The sequence below is a fragment of the Haemaphysalis longicornis genome, unplaced genomic scaffold, assembly GCF_048455015.1.
Source record: "Haemaphysalis longicornis isolate Haplotype H1 unplaced genomic scaffold, Haemaphysalis longicornis Haplotype H1 scaffold_6, whole genome shotgun sequence".
Taxonomy (NCBI): Eukaryota; Metazoa; Arthropoda; class Arachnida; order Ixodida; family Ixodidae; genus Haemaphysalis; species Haemaphysalis longicornis.
In genome coordinates, this window is record NW_027526407.1 from 32,838,076 (window position 1) to 32,858,659 (window position 20,584).

General features: G+C 45.7%; 1 protein-coding gene across 1 annotated transcript in view; it reads left to right on the forward strand.

The window, feature by feature from the left end:
* The window catches only part of LOC144142448 (large neutral amino acids transporter small subunit 2), a 113,543-nt gene that overhangs the window by 11,589 nt on the left and 81,370 nt on the right, over positions 1–20,584 (forward strand). The window contains exon 2 of the mRNA XM_077673967.1: positions 5,614–5,816. Within this exon, the coding sequence (XP_077530093.1) occupies positions 5,614–5,816 (203 nt within the window). The remainder of the gene's footprint in view (positions 1–5,613; positions 5,817–20,584) is intronic.

Below are 20,584 nucleotides of genomic sequence, written 5' to 3' on the forward strand. Positions count from 1 at the left end.
AAAAAACTGGTTACGGTACTTTGGTATGCCAACAGCATTAAAGGGACCATGCTTGAAGTCAATAAAGTGACAAGCATTAAAACGACAGAATTAGCCATAAAACATTAAAATGACACTATAGAACTTCGCTTCAATTTCTAATTGCATTACCGAAAAAACATGTTAAGGTCAATGCAAATAACGCCTGACTTATTACCTCGTGTCTGTGTCTCTTCATTCTGTTGACTTTCTTTTGCGCTTAAACGATGCCATAGTTCCATCGACACCAACTAGCCGAACGTCTACCGAGCGACGTCATCATTAGCTTGGTTGCTATGCATTGCACTCCCCTGCATATTGCAAATGGGCATCACGTCTCGTTAAACCAACGGTATTATTAAAGCTGCTATGTTTATCTATTTTTAATGTTCTACTCTGAGTCTCCAATGTGGGTTTTGGTGTCACAAACTGCAACTCGAAGCATCGGTCCTTGCAATAACATACGTTTTTGCGTTTCCGTAATTAATTAGTTTCTCGCTGAGCCATGGCATCCGGGTATGGTATGTCTATTGTCAAATGACGTAATAGAAAAGTTTGTGTCATATGCTTTCTACTTCCTTAACTGACTGCCTTAAAGTGAAGAAGGGAGTAGATGCTCCTCCAGCTCTAATGGCGCTGACAAGGCCGTCGGCGGCCGTCTACTGCAGGCAGTTATATCTGCGCATTCGCCTCACGTATCTAGCCCTCTAAAGCTGTACATCGTTTCGTCAGGGATCTCGTTTCCTGCAAATGACCCTAATTTGCTTCCAGATAAAGCAGAGCTCAGAAGGCCGACGGCTGTTTCACACTGTCAGCGACAATGTAAATGGCGGCGTAGGTAATTCCCGCGTAGCACGTTAACAATTGCCGGCCTCCACCAACGGCGGAATTTCGTAAATGCGCTTAAGCGAGGGCAGAGATTTAAAAAAAAGGAGCTGAAGTGGCTGAAAACCACAAACTCAGCAATTGGGCTAAGGAAAACTCAGCATTTTGACACAGCAGCGAGAGCTTTCTCGGTAATTTGTTTATTGTGTCCGGCGTAAAGTATGGCCGGCTCCACAACTCCCTTAGGTGGCTGTATTTTCAAGGACGACTAAGCACAAAAACGTACTGTACACAATGTTTTGTTCATCATCAGACGGTGTCAAAGATCCACAGCACGGCACGCCTTACAGAAATGTCTTGCAGTAATAAGCACGTCACTCTAATGACCACGATCGTTACAACGATACCCTTCTTTCACGCTGCGGTGGATATTTTCATGTGGCGGAGTTCGGACTCTATCTGAAGCGAAGCGTAAAAAATACAATGCGTTGCAAGATCAGGAGTTCGGGTTAAGCACGCAGTCAATTAGAATATACGTGATTCCTTTTAGAAAATATGAGCTTAAGTGAAAGCAGGTAAGTAGCGGTGGGGCAAACACTATTCATGAATCAGATGTCCGATATCCAAATATTTCGATTTGAATCAAACGCTTTAGTTTGATACTCAAAACGTAGTATTGGGTACTTTTAATTCCTGCAACCACTTAAATACTGAATTTAACAGCTTCCTACTTCACGAACCACAGCAGAAAACTTTAGTAACACTACTGATATATAAAATAATGCCCGTATTATTAAGGCTACTGTTATTATTATTTTTACTGTGTGCATGTAGAAGGGTCAGAACTGGAACCCCGAATTTTATTTCGTACGTTAATACGCCTCTGTCTTTACAAGGATCATGTACATGATTGAACTGTTAGGTGTACGTGCAACATCCACCATAAAGCTCTTACAAATCTTACCGACACAGCATACTGTAAAATATGAAATGGGCAACGATAAAAGCTGACGTCTTTCGCCAGATAAAGCACTAAGTTTTCTCGTTCTTGGAATTTTGAATATTATATACTTGAAATCAACGCATATCTCAAGGGAAAAAAACCATAGAATAGGTCAATAGCCTGATGTCACCATTCGCAGTCATGGACAGGAAAAAAACTTTTGCTGGATGCAAATTACAGCATTATCGAAGATTCCAAAACAAAGAGGCTGTGACAACCCAAGCGCTGTCTTCCTTTTCACCTGCATTCCTCTTCGTCTTTTAGTTGGCTCTGCAGTTCAATTCTAGTAAGCTTTGCCAACGTAGCCAAAAATGCACCTTACATTGCCTTTATGATCCAGTGCGCTCTTGGAGCGTCATGTGTTCTTAATGATTTCTCGTAGTAGCGCCATCCGCTTTGAGACGATTTCCTTACTCTGAAACCATGAGGCGCGTTTAAGTATCACACGTGGCTACAGAGAAAAAGTCGTGCGTACTTCTGATCATTCCGCGGCTAAACATTCACCCCGTGGCATTTCATGGCGTGTGTTCGTTCGCGAAGACCCCAGAGTTCGCCAACCGACATCCCAGATTCCTTCCGAGTTCAGCGGACTTCTCCTGAAATGTCAGTTTCCGAGGAATTTTCTGACTAGCTCTTTCACGCCGAAGTAAACCACTTTTCTGTAGACATAGAGCTACAAAATTTCCTGGGGTCCTTTTTGCGTCTCTTGTTCTCCAGCATCTATGAAACATGCAACGCACTCCTCCTAAGTTTCGTACTTAAGACATGGACGTCCTTGCGGATGCTTTATCTTTATTACGTTATCGGGTAAATGGTTGATAGCGAGGACCCTTAAAAAGGCAAACCGTATGTCAAAATGAGCGACTTTTCAAAGAAAACACGCTATAGAATGAGAAAAACCTGTATATAAACCACGGCGACATGTCCGTCGACGTGCTTCAATCGCAAGCAAGGAGCTAGCTCCAATTACAATGGCAGAGTGCCCGTTTGCCGACGCGCTATCAACTAAAGCTCAGTAACAGTCATTCGGCGTACCGGAAATTCAGGTACGCCGCAGGCTCAAGACAAGTATAATGGAACGTTAAATAACTCCACCATAACGATAGCAGAACGAAAGAAAAGAAATGTTACAGTATATTGTCAAGACAAATCTAAAGCTAGTAACAGTCATTCGGCGTGCCGGAAATTCAGGTACGCCGCAGGCTCAAGACAAGTATAATGGAACGTTAAATAACTCCACCATAACGATAGCAGAACAAAAGAAAAGAAATGTTACAGTACATTGTAAGACAAATAATTCAAGGACGTAATAGCTGTCAACGACCTTGAAAGATTTTCCGTGAGTATTGTAACATTTCCTGTACCTGTCTTGAGCTGTCAGCATGTTACAATAGTCAGCACAAAGAATTGTGCTCATACTTGAATTATCTGTTTTGGCTATTGTAGCACTGCACTACACTTGTAGCCTGCAGTCGCACTGTTAAAATAGCAACACAAATTATTGTCGCCAAGCTTAACAATTTGTGTTGAATACCAAAAGATTTCACTATACGTGTCTTGAGGTGTCGCAAGGTCGCAATAACCAATACAAATAATTGTCACCATGCTTGAATTATTTGTTTTGGCTATTGTAACATTTCACTACACCTGTCCTTTGCAGTCGCAGTGTAAAAACAGCAACGCAAATTATTGTCGCCACACAAATTCCTGTGGAATACTAAAAGATTTCACGATATGAGTATTGAACTGTCGCAAACTTGCAATAACCAAAAAAATTATTGTCACCATGCTTAAGTTATTTGCGTTGAGAATTGCAACATTTCACTGCACTTTCAGCTGTAGCAATGTAAAAATATTCATCGCAAGTAACTGTCGCCGTGGTTAATTATTTTGCGTTGACTATTGTACATTTGACTACATCTAACTACACTCCTCCGGGGCTTTCCCAATATCACAGTGGCCAACACAAATTATTTAAGCACGCGACAATTGTCCCCGACTTTGAATTAGCTATTTTCGTCATACCTGTTTTTTTTTTCACCGCATTTAATCATACCTGCTTTAGGCTATGTTCTAGAAATTTGGAGTTTATCTGGTTTATTTCTGGTTTTATATATTTTTTTCTTCGAAAGCAAGCATTTCGTGGTTTTAACTTTCATAAAATCACTTCTAGACGAAAGTTTAATGTGAGCTAAAAGTGAGAATGTCATAGATTGCATCTTCTGTAGTGATTCATTGTAAAATTTTGTAGGTAGTGTTATCTGCACAGGAAGGTATAAAGAATTAGAGCAGCTCTAGCTAATGCTAATACAGGAGAAAAATTCGCATCGCGGAATACATTTTGCATATAACTGGCGGGCAGTACGGCGTTCTATAATATGACCTTTGTTTTTTGTTTTATTACGGGTGTTACATGTCCGGAACTGCACTACAGCATAGACGCGGAAACGAACCGACTTCAAGTTGCAAGTTTCCCGGATATTGTGCTTTCTTCCGTTTCGTCTGCCAAGTTCCTCTTTTGACTCGTCTTTATGTCGTGCGTAGCTATGATTTGTAACTGAGCCCGTGAACCAGTATTAATGTAACTAGGTAAATATTTTCAAAACTTCGGTGATATTATAAGCTGCCCTAAGTCACTCTTCGTTCAAATTCAGTGAGAGAAGATAAACTCACACAACAAAGAATAGAACCAAGCCTGCGGCGACCGCCTAAGAATGGGCAGCGATGACGTTGGGCCTTTTGCCTCCACAAATATGGGTTTAGCCGATATCTGCCGTTTGCAGCTGTAGCGGGCGACGGATTTTCGTTAATCCGGTCGTGCGTTTTCCGCGCCTGTCGGAGGAATTAATAAACCGCTGGGCTGAGGAAACAGCAGGGTGCCTTAAAATACCCTCAAGCACGTTAAACCCAGATTTGGCATCGGAAAACATAACTGTAGGCTACATGTTTGTTTGCCCTTGATAAAATGCGATTTCTAAAGCATGTTAGGTGCTTGAAATGCCAAAAAAAAAAGAATTCAGCGTGTGTGGCCTTCGGAAATTGCCGCCGTCGGCTAATTTAGGGTTCATGAAATGCAAGACCGCTGTGATGTCCTCCCAAAAACAAAAGATCCATCCTTAATTATTAATCATTTCCAGGTAGATTCGCATTGTAAGAAGCTACACCGCTATTTTTATATTACTACATTTTGTCACTACATAGTGGTACGGAAAGTGGGTGCAAGCAATCTTTAAATTCCCCTCTACATTCTCGTATAGTCTCCTAATAGATATCATCATCAACAACAACCTATCTACGCCAACTGCAGGCCAAAGGCCTCTTCCAGAGATCTCCAGTTATCGCGGTCCGTTCCTATAACTGCGTCCAATTTATCCACGCAAACTCCTTGATCTCATCTGCCCACCTCGCTTTCTGCCGCACCCTGCCGCGCTTGCCTTCTCTAGGGATCCACTCCGTTGCCCTTACACTCTGTTAATCTGTTACCAAGATTGTGTCACCTACGGGACAGAAACTTGGAGGCTTTTTAGAAGGGTTCACATTAAATTGAGGACGACTCAGCCAGCCTAATAGATATAAACGACTAATAAATATTACCAGTTAGAAATGCTGAAAAAGCATTCGCATGACATCGTCCTCACAGAATCCCCCCCAGTCCAATTATGTTTCTTGTTCTTCGTGAAACTAGGTTGAAAAAAAAAACGCCGATCTGCCTACTTTCCTCGATCTCCATCTAACCTGCATGGGTGCTCTCTTTTCTTCCCTCGCAGGACGGGCGCCGACTACGCGTACATCATGGAGGCGTTCGGTCCGTTCGTGGCCTTCCTCCGGCTGTGGGTGGAGTGCATGATCGTGCGTCCCTGCTCGCAAGCCATCGTGGCGCTCACCTTCTCCTTCTACGTCCTCCGGCCCATCTTCCCCGACTGCGACCCGCCGGACCCGGCCGTCAGGGCGCTCGCCTTCGTCTGCATCGGTAAGCCTGGCTGTTTACTTCTCGTGGCCAACCCCGGGTAGCGTTTCATTTTAGGGGCGAAGCACCTTAAGGCCGAGACGCTTGTCCGTCCGGCGTCCGGCGTCCGTTCTCACGGCACAGCACCGTGTGAATCGAAACATCTGTGAACAAAAGGTTCACAAAAGGTTAGAGAGAGACAGAGATAGTGCTCCTGCAGAGCCGTGCTGCGCATGCGAGAGGAGCATTGGATTGAAGTAAATTGGATTAAATTGGATTGAATTGTATTGGATTGGAAATCGTTTTAGCAGCAGTAAGCACTCTCACGGGTGATTTAAGGCAAGAACGATCCCCAGTGCTTCGCCCAGTCGTCATGATTCACTTCGTGCAGATGCGTGAATTTTTTTAAAGGGTCATGAAGACAGAATGCAACTTTGTTTAATTTGAAATAACTAGGCTTGAATACCTCACTCAACTCCATTCCAGCCACGAAGGAGTTTTTTTAGCCGAGAAAAGGCAGCAAGTATTCAAAGACTGTCAAAGTTCACGCTACAGTGACGTGTTATTAGTAGGAGGGATGTTATATGGGCTAGCACAAAAACATTGTTGTCAGTGTATCAAGTGCAGGTTAGCATTCAAGATGCGACAAACAGAATTAAAGGCCGTTAATCGACCAGACTTAGGGGAAATCCCCTCGGTGGAGTAAGTTTCTGCGAAGGAAAGTTTGAAATCCACCTCAATGCAGCAGTACGGCCACAAGGGAAAGCTATAGAGCTTTCTCAGAAGCTTCGTCGATGCATAAAAATTCGTCCTGGTCTAGGATTTGAACCCGGGACCACCGCTTAACCGGAGCAGTCGCTGTTCGGGGATATAAGTTATTTCGGGATATATGCCATTCGGGGATATAATTTTTTTTATTTTCGGGATATAAATTTTTGGGGATATAATTTATTATTGTTTGTGTAAGGATTAGGGTATATTGTAAGCAAAAGCGTGACATTACGGCAGAAAAGGCCACCGAACGGGGCTCTAATGGAGCGCCGCTAGACGACACTGCAGGCACAGCGACATTTTTGTCATAGGATGGGATCGATGCGTAGCGTCTCATTAAGAGCAACGATGCCGCTGAAAAGGTTGCCCGAAATTCACTGTCATTTGCTTCTTTTTTTATTGTGCCATTTTGCACACATTGTGTGGGTAACGAACTAACAACAACAGAGGCATCTTGACTGTATCGCTTCCGAATATGCTCGGCAAGGACTACAGCTTGGGGATTCAAGACGGCGTCGTCCATTAGCCTCTCTACAGGCTTGCCATGTGCAGTTGTAGAAGAGCAACAATGCCTAATGTGCTTCCCAGAGCGTGGTTCAGAGTGGACTACCTTGCTTTTGGCAACACAAAAGCTATCAGCACCACAAACCATGCTGTGCAACGTCGTCTTGCCAAAATAGCACTGGGTACTGAATAGAGAGCTGTCGCACCTCATTATTAGTTGTATTCGGGATACTGATCTCGGAAACCCAAACTTAAGCTGAAGCAGCCATATTTTGACATAACAGGTGCCGCTCGAGCGGAGCAAATGCCGGCATATCTTGCAAGGCAAAGAACGGCTAATTCAACGAAAAAACTAACAACGTTAGATTTCCCACTGAACGCTTCAGACCACGCATCTCAGCCACGAAAGCGAGCTAGCCAAAACTATGAAGATAAAAAGAAACTGGAGTTGAAGACATGTGAAGCAAATAGTTGACGGCAGTGGAAGGACATAACAATCTGGTATCGAAGAAATGAGACGGGCGACGTTACTGCACTGGTAATGGTGGATATAATGCCAGGACTCGACTCCGGTACGAGTCCCTCGTATGCGCTAAAAATTTGAGAGTATACAGTCAGTCGTTGTGAGAATCGTATAGCGTCCGGCCGACTGCGCCAGATGTGAGCGTACCGAACGCCATTAGCGGAAAGGCCGCCGTACAGCATATGCTTCATTTCTGGCGATGCCAGACCAACAATTCAGCCTCGTTTTATTGTCACGTGGCCTGAAATCTTGTCACGATATTTCAGTGCGAGACCCCGCTTAGCGCTGCGTCCCATCTGGAACTTTCAGTGCTGCGCCGATAGCAAGTGGAACGTAGTACGCGATACGGCTGGTTCCATCACGGCGTGACAGCCGGCAGCAGTGCTGAAAAAGGCGAGCCGCACTGAGGAAGGTCACATTGGTAACACTATAAGCCGAATCTCTAGCACCGCATATCGTCATCAGCCCTCCCGCATGGGGACAGCCGTTGTCGCCATTAAATCTGAAATACGAGTCGTCGAGTCGCGTAAAAGAAAATAGAAAGAGTAAACAGAACTGCATCGGTGTCGCGTGGCAATATGAAGTTTATACTTCGTTATCTAACGCGCTTGAAATCCCGATCTCCCTCTCCGTTCGCGTTGGAAGCCCGCCGGCACGAAGTGTGCGAAACCTCTTCAGATATATCCAAGAATGGAGGGTCATCGACCGTGTATATATAGAATTACTCCTGGACGATTGATGAGCTGAGTACTTGATAACCAATCGTTTTCTTTGTCAACGCCATCACTGCGTAACGTGTCTCGTGGCTGTTTTGAACACACGCGCCAGCGGGTTTCGAACGCAATGAGCGTCGATGACACTTGGGACGTCAACAGTCCTTCTTCGAGACGTGGCAGCAGCAGCAATCAACTTGACCGACAAGTGGGCACTTCGTTGCGCGCGTCGTATTCACCCGTCTCATCTGTATTCACCGACGTGCTTTTCTTCGAGACGGAAACGACCAAGATAACGGTGTCTGCAATCGATTCTGTCTGCGCCAACCGTCTGGAACTCTTTCTCGTTCCTCAGGCAAGAAAGCGAGGAACCAGACAAAACATCCTCCTTTTTCCGCAAAAGGGTGGCATGAGTGAAGGTCGAGAGACCCTGGAAGCTTTTACAAGCAAGCGTATGCTTACGACTGGCGGCGTGAGAGCGGCGGGCACATAACGTGTTTGCGGTTCGTTCAAGTGGGGGCCCGTCCACTCGAGCTGATATCTGGCTCTCTCCAGATTAACGGCTCCCTTGTTTCGTGCTTGACTTGGAGCCCCCACGTGTGATAATAATTAGGGGCCTCCGGGCCGCTCGTCCGCTGTGCGCTGCCGTTATCGTACGCTAACCTCCTTCGAGTGTGTCGTGCAAAGTCAGCGTATACCGACTGTTTGACTCCGCTGGTTTTCACCCAACCCTCAAATATTTCTGGTCCGGAGTACGGGAGCGGAATCTGATAAGGAAGGGCTGGCTGGTTAAAGTGCTCAATCCGCAGACGCGTTCTACAAATAATGATGGTAATGATTATGCTCGCGATGAGTACGACGACAGGGATGTCATGATACACATGTCTTGAGGTACTACATGATATTCTATGACGCTACAATGACCTCAATCTTGGAGCCGACAATTACGGCGCCCGCAATTAACAAACCACTCTCGCGCATGCGCTTAACAGGAACAACGGGTGCTTGCCCATTCTGTCCGATAAGGCATACGTCGCATTGAGCACTGCAGCTCAAAAAAAAAGTTTCTCAAGACCACTTAGGGAAGCGGGTTTCATGTACTTTTCCTAATCACTCTAATTCTGTAACCTCAAAGTGACGTCACGCTTCAGCCTAACAGCGTGGGTCTATGTAGCAGTTTGTCCAAGACTCGCCAAATTGTGGCTTGCTGCTTTGTGATTGCACGTGAGTTTACTTGAGAGTAACGGCATTACGGTAGCAGTGAGGATCGTACGGCTTGAAACACACACACACACACACACACACGCACACACACCGATATAATGTGAGACCTATAGAAGGAACTTTACTGATGACACGTGCTTTTACGGAAGCTCGACGCAGACTACAACCATGTAGTACCGCTTTAAAGAGGCCCGTGAGTAAATGCACTCGACGAATGTGCACGAAGCTCTGTATACACGCCGGTCAAGGTTCAGACCGAGTTTCGGGCATATCGTATTGCAAATGAGCAGCGCAAACGTGCGCTCGGCGAACGGGAGGGCTGTTGGCGGTGTGTTTCTTCCTGTGCAAACCCTGTCAGAGGAAAAAGAGGGCATTCGAACCTGTTCCTAAACATTGTGAGCGAGCGGCTGTGCGTGTGTTCAAATAACGCCCACCGCCCACGAGTGGCACCAGTAATTTGGCAGGGCAGTTACTGTAATTGGTCCTTTTGGCGCACTTAGCCCTACACTCGCCTCCTTCACGCATGCGGGCGTACACACCCTGGAAACGTTTACGTGACGATTATAGTTTCTTTTTTCTGTGGCCAGCCCGAGGCTTCCTGCCGTGCATGCGGCAGTGAAGGCTGACAACTGCGGGTCCAGTGACCACTTTACCGTTGATACTGTGCGATACCAGGTGTGCTGCAGGCGCGTAATTACGGCTGTCCATTTTTCATGCGTCGTTAGGGGAGCAAGAGTTGCCGTGAGGAATCCAGTTTCGTTCCTCGGATCCAACGCTTGCATGGCGTTGAAACGCTGATGAAACGTGCGCCTGCTTTCGTGCTTTCCACATCACTTCCTTTCTTTTAGGGGCGAAGCACCTCCGGGGCACGCCTAACGTGCTCACGGCACAGCACCGTGTAAATCGAAACATCTGTGAACAAAAGGTTCACAAAAGGTTAGAGAGAGAGAGAGAGAGAGAGAGAGAGAGAGAGAGAGAGAGCGCTCCTGGAGGACCGTGCTGCGCATGCGAGAGGAGTATTGGATTGGATTGGATTGCATTGCATTAGATTGGATTGGATTGAATTGGACTTGGATTTCGATTGAATTGGGCTGGGTTAAATTGAGTTGTATTGGATTGGATTGGATTGGATTGTATTGGAAATCTTTTTAGCAGCAGGAAGCACTCTCACAGGTGATTTATGGTAAGAACGATCCCCAGTGCTTCGCCCACTCGTCGTGATTCACTTCGCGGAGATGCGTAAATTTTTTTATCCCTTTATATCTTTTCATGCTTGTATTTTCATTTATCTTATTTTCTGCTTTACTTTCTCCTCGCATTTCTTCCTCCTGCGATATTTGTGTTTTCCTCATCGCTACTACTTTTTAGCGCGCAAGTTTCTGCAAAGACTGCGCACCCGGTTCCTAAAATTTGGAAGCGGCCGCGAGCATACGTGGTGAATGTATACAAAAAATTAGCTCTGGCTTAGCTCGGCTATGCCAGGATATACGTAGCGTGAGCTCAGGTTCAGCTGGTTGTTCTTAGGTTTCCTGGTTGTCTAGGATTAGCTGATCATCATGCTTACTGCTGCTAAAACGATTTCAAATACAATACAATCCAATTTAATCCAATCCAATCCAAGCCAGCCCAAGCCAACCCAACCCAACCCAATCCAACCCGGTCGCGGCAGCGGCGGCTCCGGCGTGCCAGCTGTGCGCCGTGAGAGGACACTGCTCCTCGCGCATGCGCAGCACGGCTCTCCAGGAGCCACGCGAAACTGCTCAACCTCGGCCAGTGTAGCTCACGCTACAAAAAAAATCGGTGGAAGCGCTTTTAAGTTTTGACTCAGCGCGCTCAAAGCTAGTCTGCAAACGCACTGCAATCTCAACTGCGGCACAGCCTGCCAAGACGACATGCTTTAATATCAGGGAAATGAAGTTGGAAAATTTCCTTACCACGAAACACAGGTCAAGGTATGTGTGCACAGGTTGGCATCAGCCGGCAGAAAAGCAACCAGTTCAGTTCATAAAAAGGGTGCAGAAGAATAAATGTAGATGAAGAACTAGAAGATAATAAGCAACCACTTTTAAACGCGCGGCATGAATGGCAGCGGCCGCTAAAAGCTGATAGGCACATTGACTGAATTACAAACAACGCAGGAACAGGACGGTAGGAGGATCACACAAACACGGGGCTGCTCCTCCTTGGTGATCCTCCTGTCGTCATGTTCCTGCGCTGTTTGTAACTCAGTCAATGTACCAACTGGACCGCCGACAATCTGTGATGCACATTGACGCCGCACGCAGGCGCAGACCATCATGTTTAGTTCTCCTATTCTTTTACATTGATACGTGCTTTTGAGTAACCGTTCTGTTGCTAACCCGCTTTCGTTTCTGTTAGGCTTCTTTCGCAATCCGCTTAGAGGTTATGGTCACTCTGAGGGGTCTCTTTACGAGAAGCAACACTGCGGAGTTTTTGTGTTAAAATTCTACCATACAACTTTGTTTTGATCGAATTTCAGAGTATTTGTGCTCCCCTTCCTTCGTGAAGTTGAGTTTTTGTTCATTTCACACATTCTGGCAGGCCGTCAAACGGGGTCTGTCAATCGCATGGCCCGAAATTGTGCTAGATTTCTTTGCGTAGCTTTTTCATATGCAAGTTTATCTTGCCAAACCCTGGCAGGTCTTTTGCGTCAACTTTTTTTCCCTTGGCTTTTTGACGCTGTCCTTTATCTTCCGAGCTTTTTCAGCGTTCGTTTAGAAAGCGTTTCTGTCATAACAAACAGTGTGAACGAAAACTTTGTAAAAGCGCTATTTTTCCAAACTCCTAGCACCGGTTCCACTCCTAGTTAATGTCAACACAGTTTAGGGCGAAGCAAACGTTGGGCTTATTCGTGGAAGAACATCATTACATAACGAAACGGTCGGTAGTTGAACGATAATGTTTTTGCATCGCTACATAAAACTAAGTGCATAGGTGTCCTTGTAATTTTTATGGAAGTTTCTTAATTCGTGGCGCATTATACTGGTTTTGCAGCGGAAACTTGAATTTAGGCTCGAATGTTTCCGCGGCACCTTCCGTTGTTCCTTCTTATTTGTTCTCTGTTTCCCCGTCTCCGTCCGTGTTTTGAACAGCCTTAGCGGTGGTAGTGTTCCCGCCTACGTTCAACATGTACCAATTCGCCCATCGGAGTGCTTTATTGAACTGGATGCTCTATCTGCATTTAACCCCTCAACGATCGAGAACACAAAGGATTGTAAGGCGCCGCTTCGTCCAATGTCAGGACGACGTTTATCTCTGTCCTTGTGATACATAGCGCAACAACTTCAACAGATGAACAAAAGCGCGCTCAAATTACAATGTTCGAGTACTCGATGTTCTGATAACGCGGCAGTATGTTCGCGCACTTAACAAGTTCAAGTGGATTCGGTCATGACGCAACACCTGGTATCGATCGCTTTGTTGCACGACGGTTGTATTAGACTGGCGGCAGTTGTAGCACATGAAGTTGATAAAGAACGAGACAAAGAATTTTCATTTATCTTCCTGAACAAGGACGCTGCCGTAGGACCGGTAATTATAATGATCTGAACGTGACAAAGGTTCGGGTCAGGCCTGTACGGCGCTCCGAAGGAGCTACAGGCGAGCGCCGAGAAATTTGTTTTTTGAATTGAATTGAATTTTATTTACAAAGCGTGAACATGAAGCGTAAAAGAGGCACTGGGAGCTCCCAAGGTAAGAACCGCAGGGGGGAACTTCCATGATGATTGTGAAATAATAAAAAATGAATAAATATCAAGAATCACTAGAATACGATGTCAGCAAATAAACACTCAGCATAAAACAGAGAACGATTAATACGAAAACCAAAGTAAAAAATATTATACTGAGTAGCCGGAACACTAAGAAAACAATACATGCAACCCCAAGCTATTCACAAATCGGGATATGAATGCCACATTATCAAAAAATACATAATACTGCAGGTACAATTCAATCAAACAGAAGGGCCCAGAAAGAAAGTTTTTAGTTTCGATTTAAAGAGGCGTGGTGAATTAGAAGATTTAATATCTGGGGTTAGTGAATTCCAGAGTGAAATGGCGGAGAATGTAATCGTATGTTTGCCGTAGTTAGTGTGTACACGAAAGTATCAGATTCTGGCTTGAAGCAGAGTGCGTTGAATTGAGATTTGAAGTGATGCGTTGATGGAAAATGTCTAAAGCAAGGTGATAGCAAAAATGTTAAAAAAGAAAATGCCGATGCTGTAGCTATAAAGTCGTTGTATGGGCAAAACACGGAGCTGACAGAACCACGGGGAAAATTCTGCTAGTCGATGGGAAGATGTAATGGTGCGTAACACTTGTTTCGGCAGTGTTATTAATGGTACGAAGAGGGTACGTATCACCCCAGGAAGAAATGCAGTAATTTAGGTGACTGCGGTAACGCCTTTTCAACTCTGTCTATGCCGCACGCTGCGTGTGCTGTTTCGCGGGCAAATAAAAACGAACGAACTCGCACTAACATCTAGCGTTTTTGTTTGTCCAAAGAGGAGGGGACCATGCCGTTGAAAGCGGAACCAAAATGACGTCCGTCATACTCGTTTTGCAGCTTACCCGTACCTCGTAGGGATTAATGCACTGTCAGCCTATATCGGACGTATCATAAGGGCCAAAACCCGTCACCTACTGTTAATGTCCTTTATCTGCTTTGCCGTTCGCGCTCCTCATCTTATTAGGTTAGGCCGGTAGCAATAATGCGACGTCGTATGCTTTGTTCTGCACAGGATGCGCAATATTAGTTACCTCGGTTATCTCTCATTCGCCTATTCATCCATATGAAGCCTCGAACAGTATTTTTGCTTCTGCTCTGGTGTAACAAAGAATGGTTACATAGTTTTTCCACGAATAGTCGTACCCAGTCTAGTGTGCCTCCCTTTTCCTTTGCTTCTTGACCGGCCTCTGCCATATATAAAACCAAGCTACACTACGACTTGTCGAGTCTTCATAATTATCCTTCTCTCACCTCCACTCTCGTTTTCACTCCAGGCTATAAAGCGTGACCTCCATCATTCTTTTTTTTCTTTTTCTTTTTTTTTCTGTCCGGGGGAAGGTAGGGGCGATGCGGGACCTCCAATTTCCGCGATAATTCGAATCCTTCCCGCCAGTCTCCTGGCCCCATTCTTTGGCTGTGAAGAAGAAGTGAAGGCATTTAATAAAGCCTCTGGGCACCGGCCTAACGGATCCCCATTTTCCTTCCGGGCGCATTCTTTCCCGCCTCAAGGCTCATTCGCCTGGTATACTCTGCTCCCAGTCTCACACGACTTCCCGGCCCTTCCATGGCATAGCCTGCTTCTTGAGACCCTCCGTAGTGGTGGAATTCTTTCCAGACTGGGAATTTTTCTAGAGTTTGCTTTTTGCGAGGGCGTTTCGCATTGTCAGGCCTTTTGAACCGCGCGTGCCTTGCCTGCGTTGCTGCAGACGATTTTGTTCGACGACCTAACTTATCGTCTGCTAGGGTGAGGTCGTGTATGTGCGTCTCGAACAGGCGTTCGTTCAACGTAAGCGACGTCGCCAACGACAATGCCCGCCGTGTTTGGAATAGATCACGGGGACGGGAAACCATCGAGGTCACACTCATCAGAGCTTTCGCCGGTCACCGCCAGGGGAGCTGCCTTCCGCAGCCCGGTGTCGGCGGCAGCGGCCGGCGAGTGACGGAAAATCGAACACTGATCGTCTGTGGCCTTGGCGTTGTGGTCTGCTATTTGTGGGTGCTCGTTGCCGCATCTTCTAATTTGTCGTTTATTTTTCAAAGCTGTAAGATGATGCAGAAGGTCCTCTGATACTCAACAATTTACGTTTCTATTCGTGCTTGGGATAAATTTGTTATATGAGTGGCTAAAAGATTTAGCCCGCAAACAGTTCATAGCAGATGCATATAACTGTACAGTACAACAGAAATATTTTGAAGCCATACTAATACATCAAAGCCATATTTATTTGCTTCTTAAATAAAATTGTCCGGTTTGCGCAGGAAAGTTAAGCTTAAGCTTTGGATCCCATACGGCCTAGAAACATTTAAGGTGTCATACGAACCTTTCAGAAAGACTGTACCCTCTTTGCGTGTATGTAAGATCTGTAGCGCATTGAAAGGGAAAAGCAGGAGCGGTAGGAAAGCGGGACAGAGTGTAGGGCCTAACTAGATGAGGTAGAGGAAATGCGAAGACTGTTTTGGATGGGTGGAAAGAGAGGATTAACCCTTCGGTAACAGTGGATGCCGAAACGTTACCATCTTTCGATGCCCTTTGCACAGGAGCAAATAATGCGCGAGCAGATTCTTGATGAGGTTTTGCATGAAAATTATGGTTGCTCGAGCTTCTCGGCCATCTGAAGCATGTGCAGCTTTCCCGCTCATGGCAGTCCTTTCAACAGCGAATACTTTGCAGTTATTTAGCGTAATTGAAAGTCGTTTTGCGCTGCTAATATTGGGGGTGAAAACTTGCTTTGCGCGCAGTTTCAAGTCTTGCACGTTTTGCGTCTAGGTTCCTGAGCCATGGAAACTATCCCATAGAAATGCATGGGGAATAAGATTTGACAGCGAATTCCACCTAAGATATTCCGAGTCCTGGAAAGTTCTCCCAGTGTTTTCATATCCACGTTGACTTCTTGCTTTGTGCCAAATATCACTTTCCTGAAGTGGTTTCCCTAGGTTCCTGAGAGGTCGGAAATTTGTGCGAGAAAGCTGGGTATGGGATCTGTCAAATAAATACAGCGGCGAATTGCAATGATCCTGTAGGTTGAAAGTTCAGGCACGTGCCGGCAGCTTTGCGGACGACAATAAACATTCTAAATGGAGCTCTCCGGTCGGGAGGCGTCGTTTCGACGCGGCGATTATAACCTTGAATAACCAAGGTAGGAGGGCGATGCGCGTGGCACACGCGAGCGCTTCGGAGTTCTTGGCGTGCCTTGCGGCACTCGTGATGCGCAGGCTTTTTCGAGACGACGCCCCCGTTTTCTTCTTGGCGTTCTCGATTGGGAAAGCTCCAGCCGTTGGTGACGATTTCAAAAGACCGCCTGAATGAATATAGAAAGAAACTCGCCGCTGGCCAGCAACGCCAGTGTGGCACGTGTATTTTTACGCCCTAAGTTTCGATACCAAGGTTCGACTTTTCATTCTACCACAGTTTTGTGAGAGATTGTTGCCTAAAAGGAAGTGAAAAGGTGACTCATTTAGTGCCTCAGCGTTGTGAAAACATTAAGAATTAATATTAAAGATGGATGATGATGGTTGTGGAGGAAATGTGTTGATGTATGACTCATCGATGATGAGGTAAAAAACAAAGTGGGGCTCTCAACTTTATCTTTTACAAGGGAAACAGGCTGCATTTCGCTTTGAACTAACCGGCAGTTAAACAGTCTCGAAATGCTGGCACAGCTAGATTTCCACTGCATAAAACAATTCGTTTTGTAATTGGTAATTGTTGAAGCAAGAAATAAATTGTCATTTTGTTAACGATTGCATTATCCAAAATACTGCTTAGCGCTTTTCATTTTAACCCAGCATATGACGTCTTCTATAACTAATGGTCATCGTACGACTCATCGGCATTACCAACTCCGTTTACTGGCGTCACTAACTTGCAGCCGTGCAGGACAGTTTCTGTTTCGCTTCTTCCTTTTGCCATAATTGACTCAAAATTCCCTACGTAATGCATTTTATTGTTCGTTAAATGAAGCCACAGCAATGAACGAGAGACATGAGAAATGCTCGAACAAATTGGTTTAATTTGCAAACAATGATGGCGAATTCTCCAGTTCCTAAACAAGCCTCAGGCCTATAGTGTTCACATGACCTTGGTTCATAGAAATGAGATAGACTCTGATTTTCTAACTCAAGCCTTTGGACCATTGTTTTTCTCTGTTCTTAAAGCCCTTCTTACGTGACCTTATTTGTTCTCACTCCGCGGTCCAGTTTTTGGCAGTAGCCCGGGATCGGTTTTGAGCGCCGTTGCGTCCGACCGGTCTAGCGCGCCTATATTTGTGTTGGCCGCTTCACAAGGTTAAGTTTGGTGAGGCAACGCGAGCCGTTGGTGTTGGCACGTCCCCCGTGAAAATAAACTACTTTGACGAACGACTAGCCGCCGGAACCCTCAATAGGCGCCGACTGACTTTCTGTGTTCTGCCTGCTCTCGGGCGTGTGGATACGCACCTCTCGTTGGGCTTCTCTCCGTTGTTTTCAGACACGAAAACAGCTAGAAACATAAAGGGGCTTCAAAATGGCGGATATACGCCTCCATGCATTCTCGAGGCTTTCTCGCGTTTCTAGGAATTCGATTCGCTTTGTGGTTTTCTTTATCGTGTTTATATTGATACTCTTACCACCTGATTCATTCCTTACAGCTTACTAATTTTGTTCGGGCATACGGTTTCTCTGCAATTTCTTAGCTCTCAAATGTTTCGCAATTTCTGTATGTCAACGCTTGAAACCCAGCTGGCTTGTTGATGGGTTGGACCCGCTCCTTACGACTCGTCCAAGCTTGTTGCGCAAGCTAAACGCGCTTACACGTGGCAGGAAAAAAACGAACGAGCATAGCTCCCCTCATCGTGTTCGCGGCCCTCATACGTCCCCTTGTTATCGTATCTTGCAAAAATCAGAGAAAAGGCCACATTCGGTATAGGTAAGTCCACTCAAATGTAAGCGCAAAACCAGAGTCCTTCAATTAAGGGACTCTGGTAAAACTGACAGGAGTGAACAGAAGAGATATTGCGAAACGTCGTGCCGTGTGCCATTTCCTAGATATACTGATGATGATCGTCATTGTCATCTTCATTAACAAAGTCTATGCTGAACTTCGTCAAACACTGGGCAGGAGACCGATGCAGCCATAGTTGTGGACGAAAGCTTAATCGCTACACTAGCGCTTCGAAACAGGAAAAATGGAAGCTTTCTACACAAAAACGCTCATTTGTTCGTTTGCTTGTTTGTTTGTTTGTTTATTTGGGAACAATTTTCGGCCACACTGCTTTGTTCCTACACGATCCACAACACTTCGTCTTGGCATCTTGCCAGCCGACAAGAATATGTGCACGGGCGTTGCAGGATTCTAAACAATCCAGTTAAACATTGCAGGTTTCAAGCAGCTTATGCCCGACTGTGTTTCCCAGAAAAAATACGGTTTGCTATTTTAACAAAACATTACTATAGCATGTTATTTTCAATCGATGACACCAAACACTTCTGTTCACTTTCTTTTTTCTCCTTTTCTGTTTTAAGTAAGCGAAATGTGTTTCAACAACCACATTATCCGAACCAGTAACGAAGCTAATACTATTGAATATTTGTAGCCACCCGACTTAAGACGGTACGGCATTGGCTCCACATAATCCCAACTCATAAAGATGCAACCCATCCTCATTGCAGTATACTATCAGTTATATATTTTTTCTAAAATTTGATGCCTACGTGCAAAGGATTCTCCTGGGCACAGCCATCATTCACTGGTCCCTCTGCTGTTCTCTGTAGCTGAGTTTAAAACACGTCATAAAGAAACGGCAGCATCTCCACTCCGTGGATGATGGCGAGGGTGCAGAGAACGGGGACTCGAAATGACATCCAAGTTGCACCCCGAGTGACATCCGATTTGCGCCCCGACCGTCATTCGATTTGAGCCGTGAGTAGCACCTTATTATTCCCTAAATGAAACTTCAACTCACGGCTCAGATCTAATTTCGCTTGATTTTCGCTTTATGGTGGTGTGCGCACGAATTGACGCGGACGGAATTGGGAGGTCCTATGGTACTCCGCACCGTTACAGGCGAAGGAGTAAGCCGTTTGACCCTCGGGTTCTAACTCACGGTCGTAGCCCAATGGGTAAGACGACTGACACTAACTCTGCCTGGTCTACCAGACACAGGCTTGAATCCTGCCGGTGCCTGTGTGATTTTTTTGCGATTGTAAATGCTATGCGCACAGACGCGGACGGACATTGTGCGGTCCTAACGTACTCCGCACCTAAAATGCCAGAAGGCCCTGAGGCTAAAATAAGCAGTGCTTCAGCAGTCGCGTGAGGCAGATCAGAGGGGGTGATGTAAATAAGGCTCTATGCTTTGTCATCTAGCTGGTGTTGGGTAAAGAAGCCCACCAGCGAGAGCGCGCTTGCAAGCATGTTGGCTGTAATGGACAGTCCGAAGAGCGAGGCAGGCGGCAAAGACTTTACGATAGCAGCGGTAAAAATTTAAAAAGAACAACACTCTACGATAGCGCTGTTCGTAGCTCGAAGTTGTAAACCAATCCACCTAAGATATTCCGGCGCCGCCGCCTAGGCGGGAAAGCAAAGCAAGAAAAAAAGCAAAAGGAAAGGAAACGGAACGGAAGGTGTTGCACAACGGACTCCCGAGAGCTGTTACGCGAATCCGGAGCGGGGACCTCCCCAGACACGGAACGACCTTGCCGGTAGCAGACGAGACGGAGCGCTGGAGGCCAAGGTTGCCTGCTTAGGCCTACGCCGTTTCGCCAAAAGAAAATAGAGAATAGTAGAGAAACCGCTTAGAGGGAAGCCATCCTTTCTCATGAACCACTCCACATCTCTTTCTTTCAAAAAAAGCACGTAACGTGGCTATTGCCTGGTTTAATAATGTTGACAATTGCGACAAGGCTTGTCGCTGACACTGAAATAAATCTGGAGTTTCACGGTTGTGTAAACCGTAAAAAATCTGCGGGTGGCGACGTCTTTTTAGTCATGCAAGCACATCTTTTCCGACGTCCAAAACTTGAATCTGTTCGCGCAATATCCACCCAGAAGGTGAAGCATCGGTAAAAACTCGCGAAGAACGCGTCAGACGCCCTCTCGTATTTGAATATCCCCTATCTTCAAACATCGTAGTGTGCGTGGTATCCGCTAAAGTATGCGTTTCTTTCCTACTTTCCATTCTCGGTATTTACTTCCAAGTGTGTGTGAGAGATGAAATAGCAAGGGATGTGCACTGCGTGTACTCGATAGCAAGATGGCCTATGCTTGCAACAGCATGTCCCAGTTTGCAGAAAGTGGCACCAATGAAGCTATCGTAAAGACTCGCTGCTGT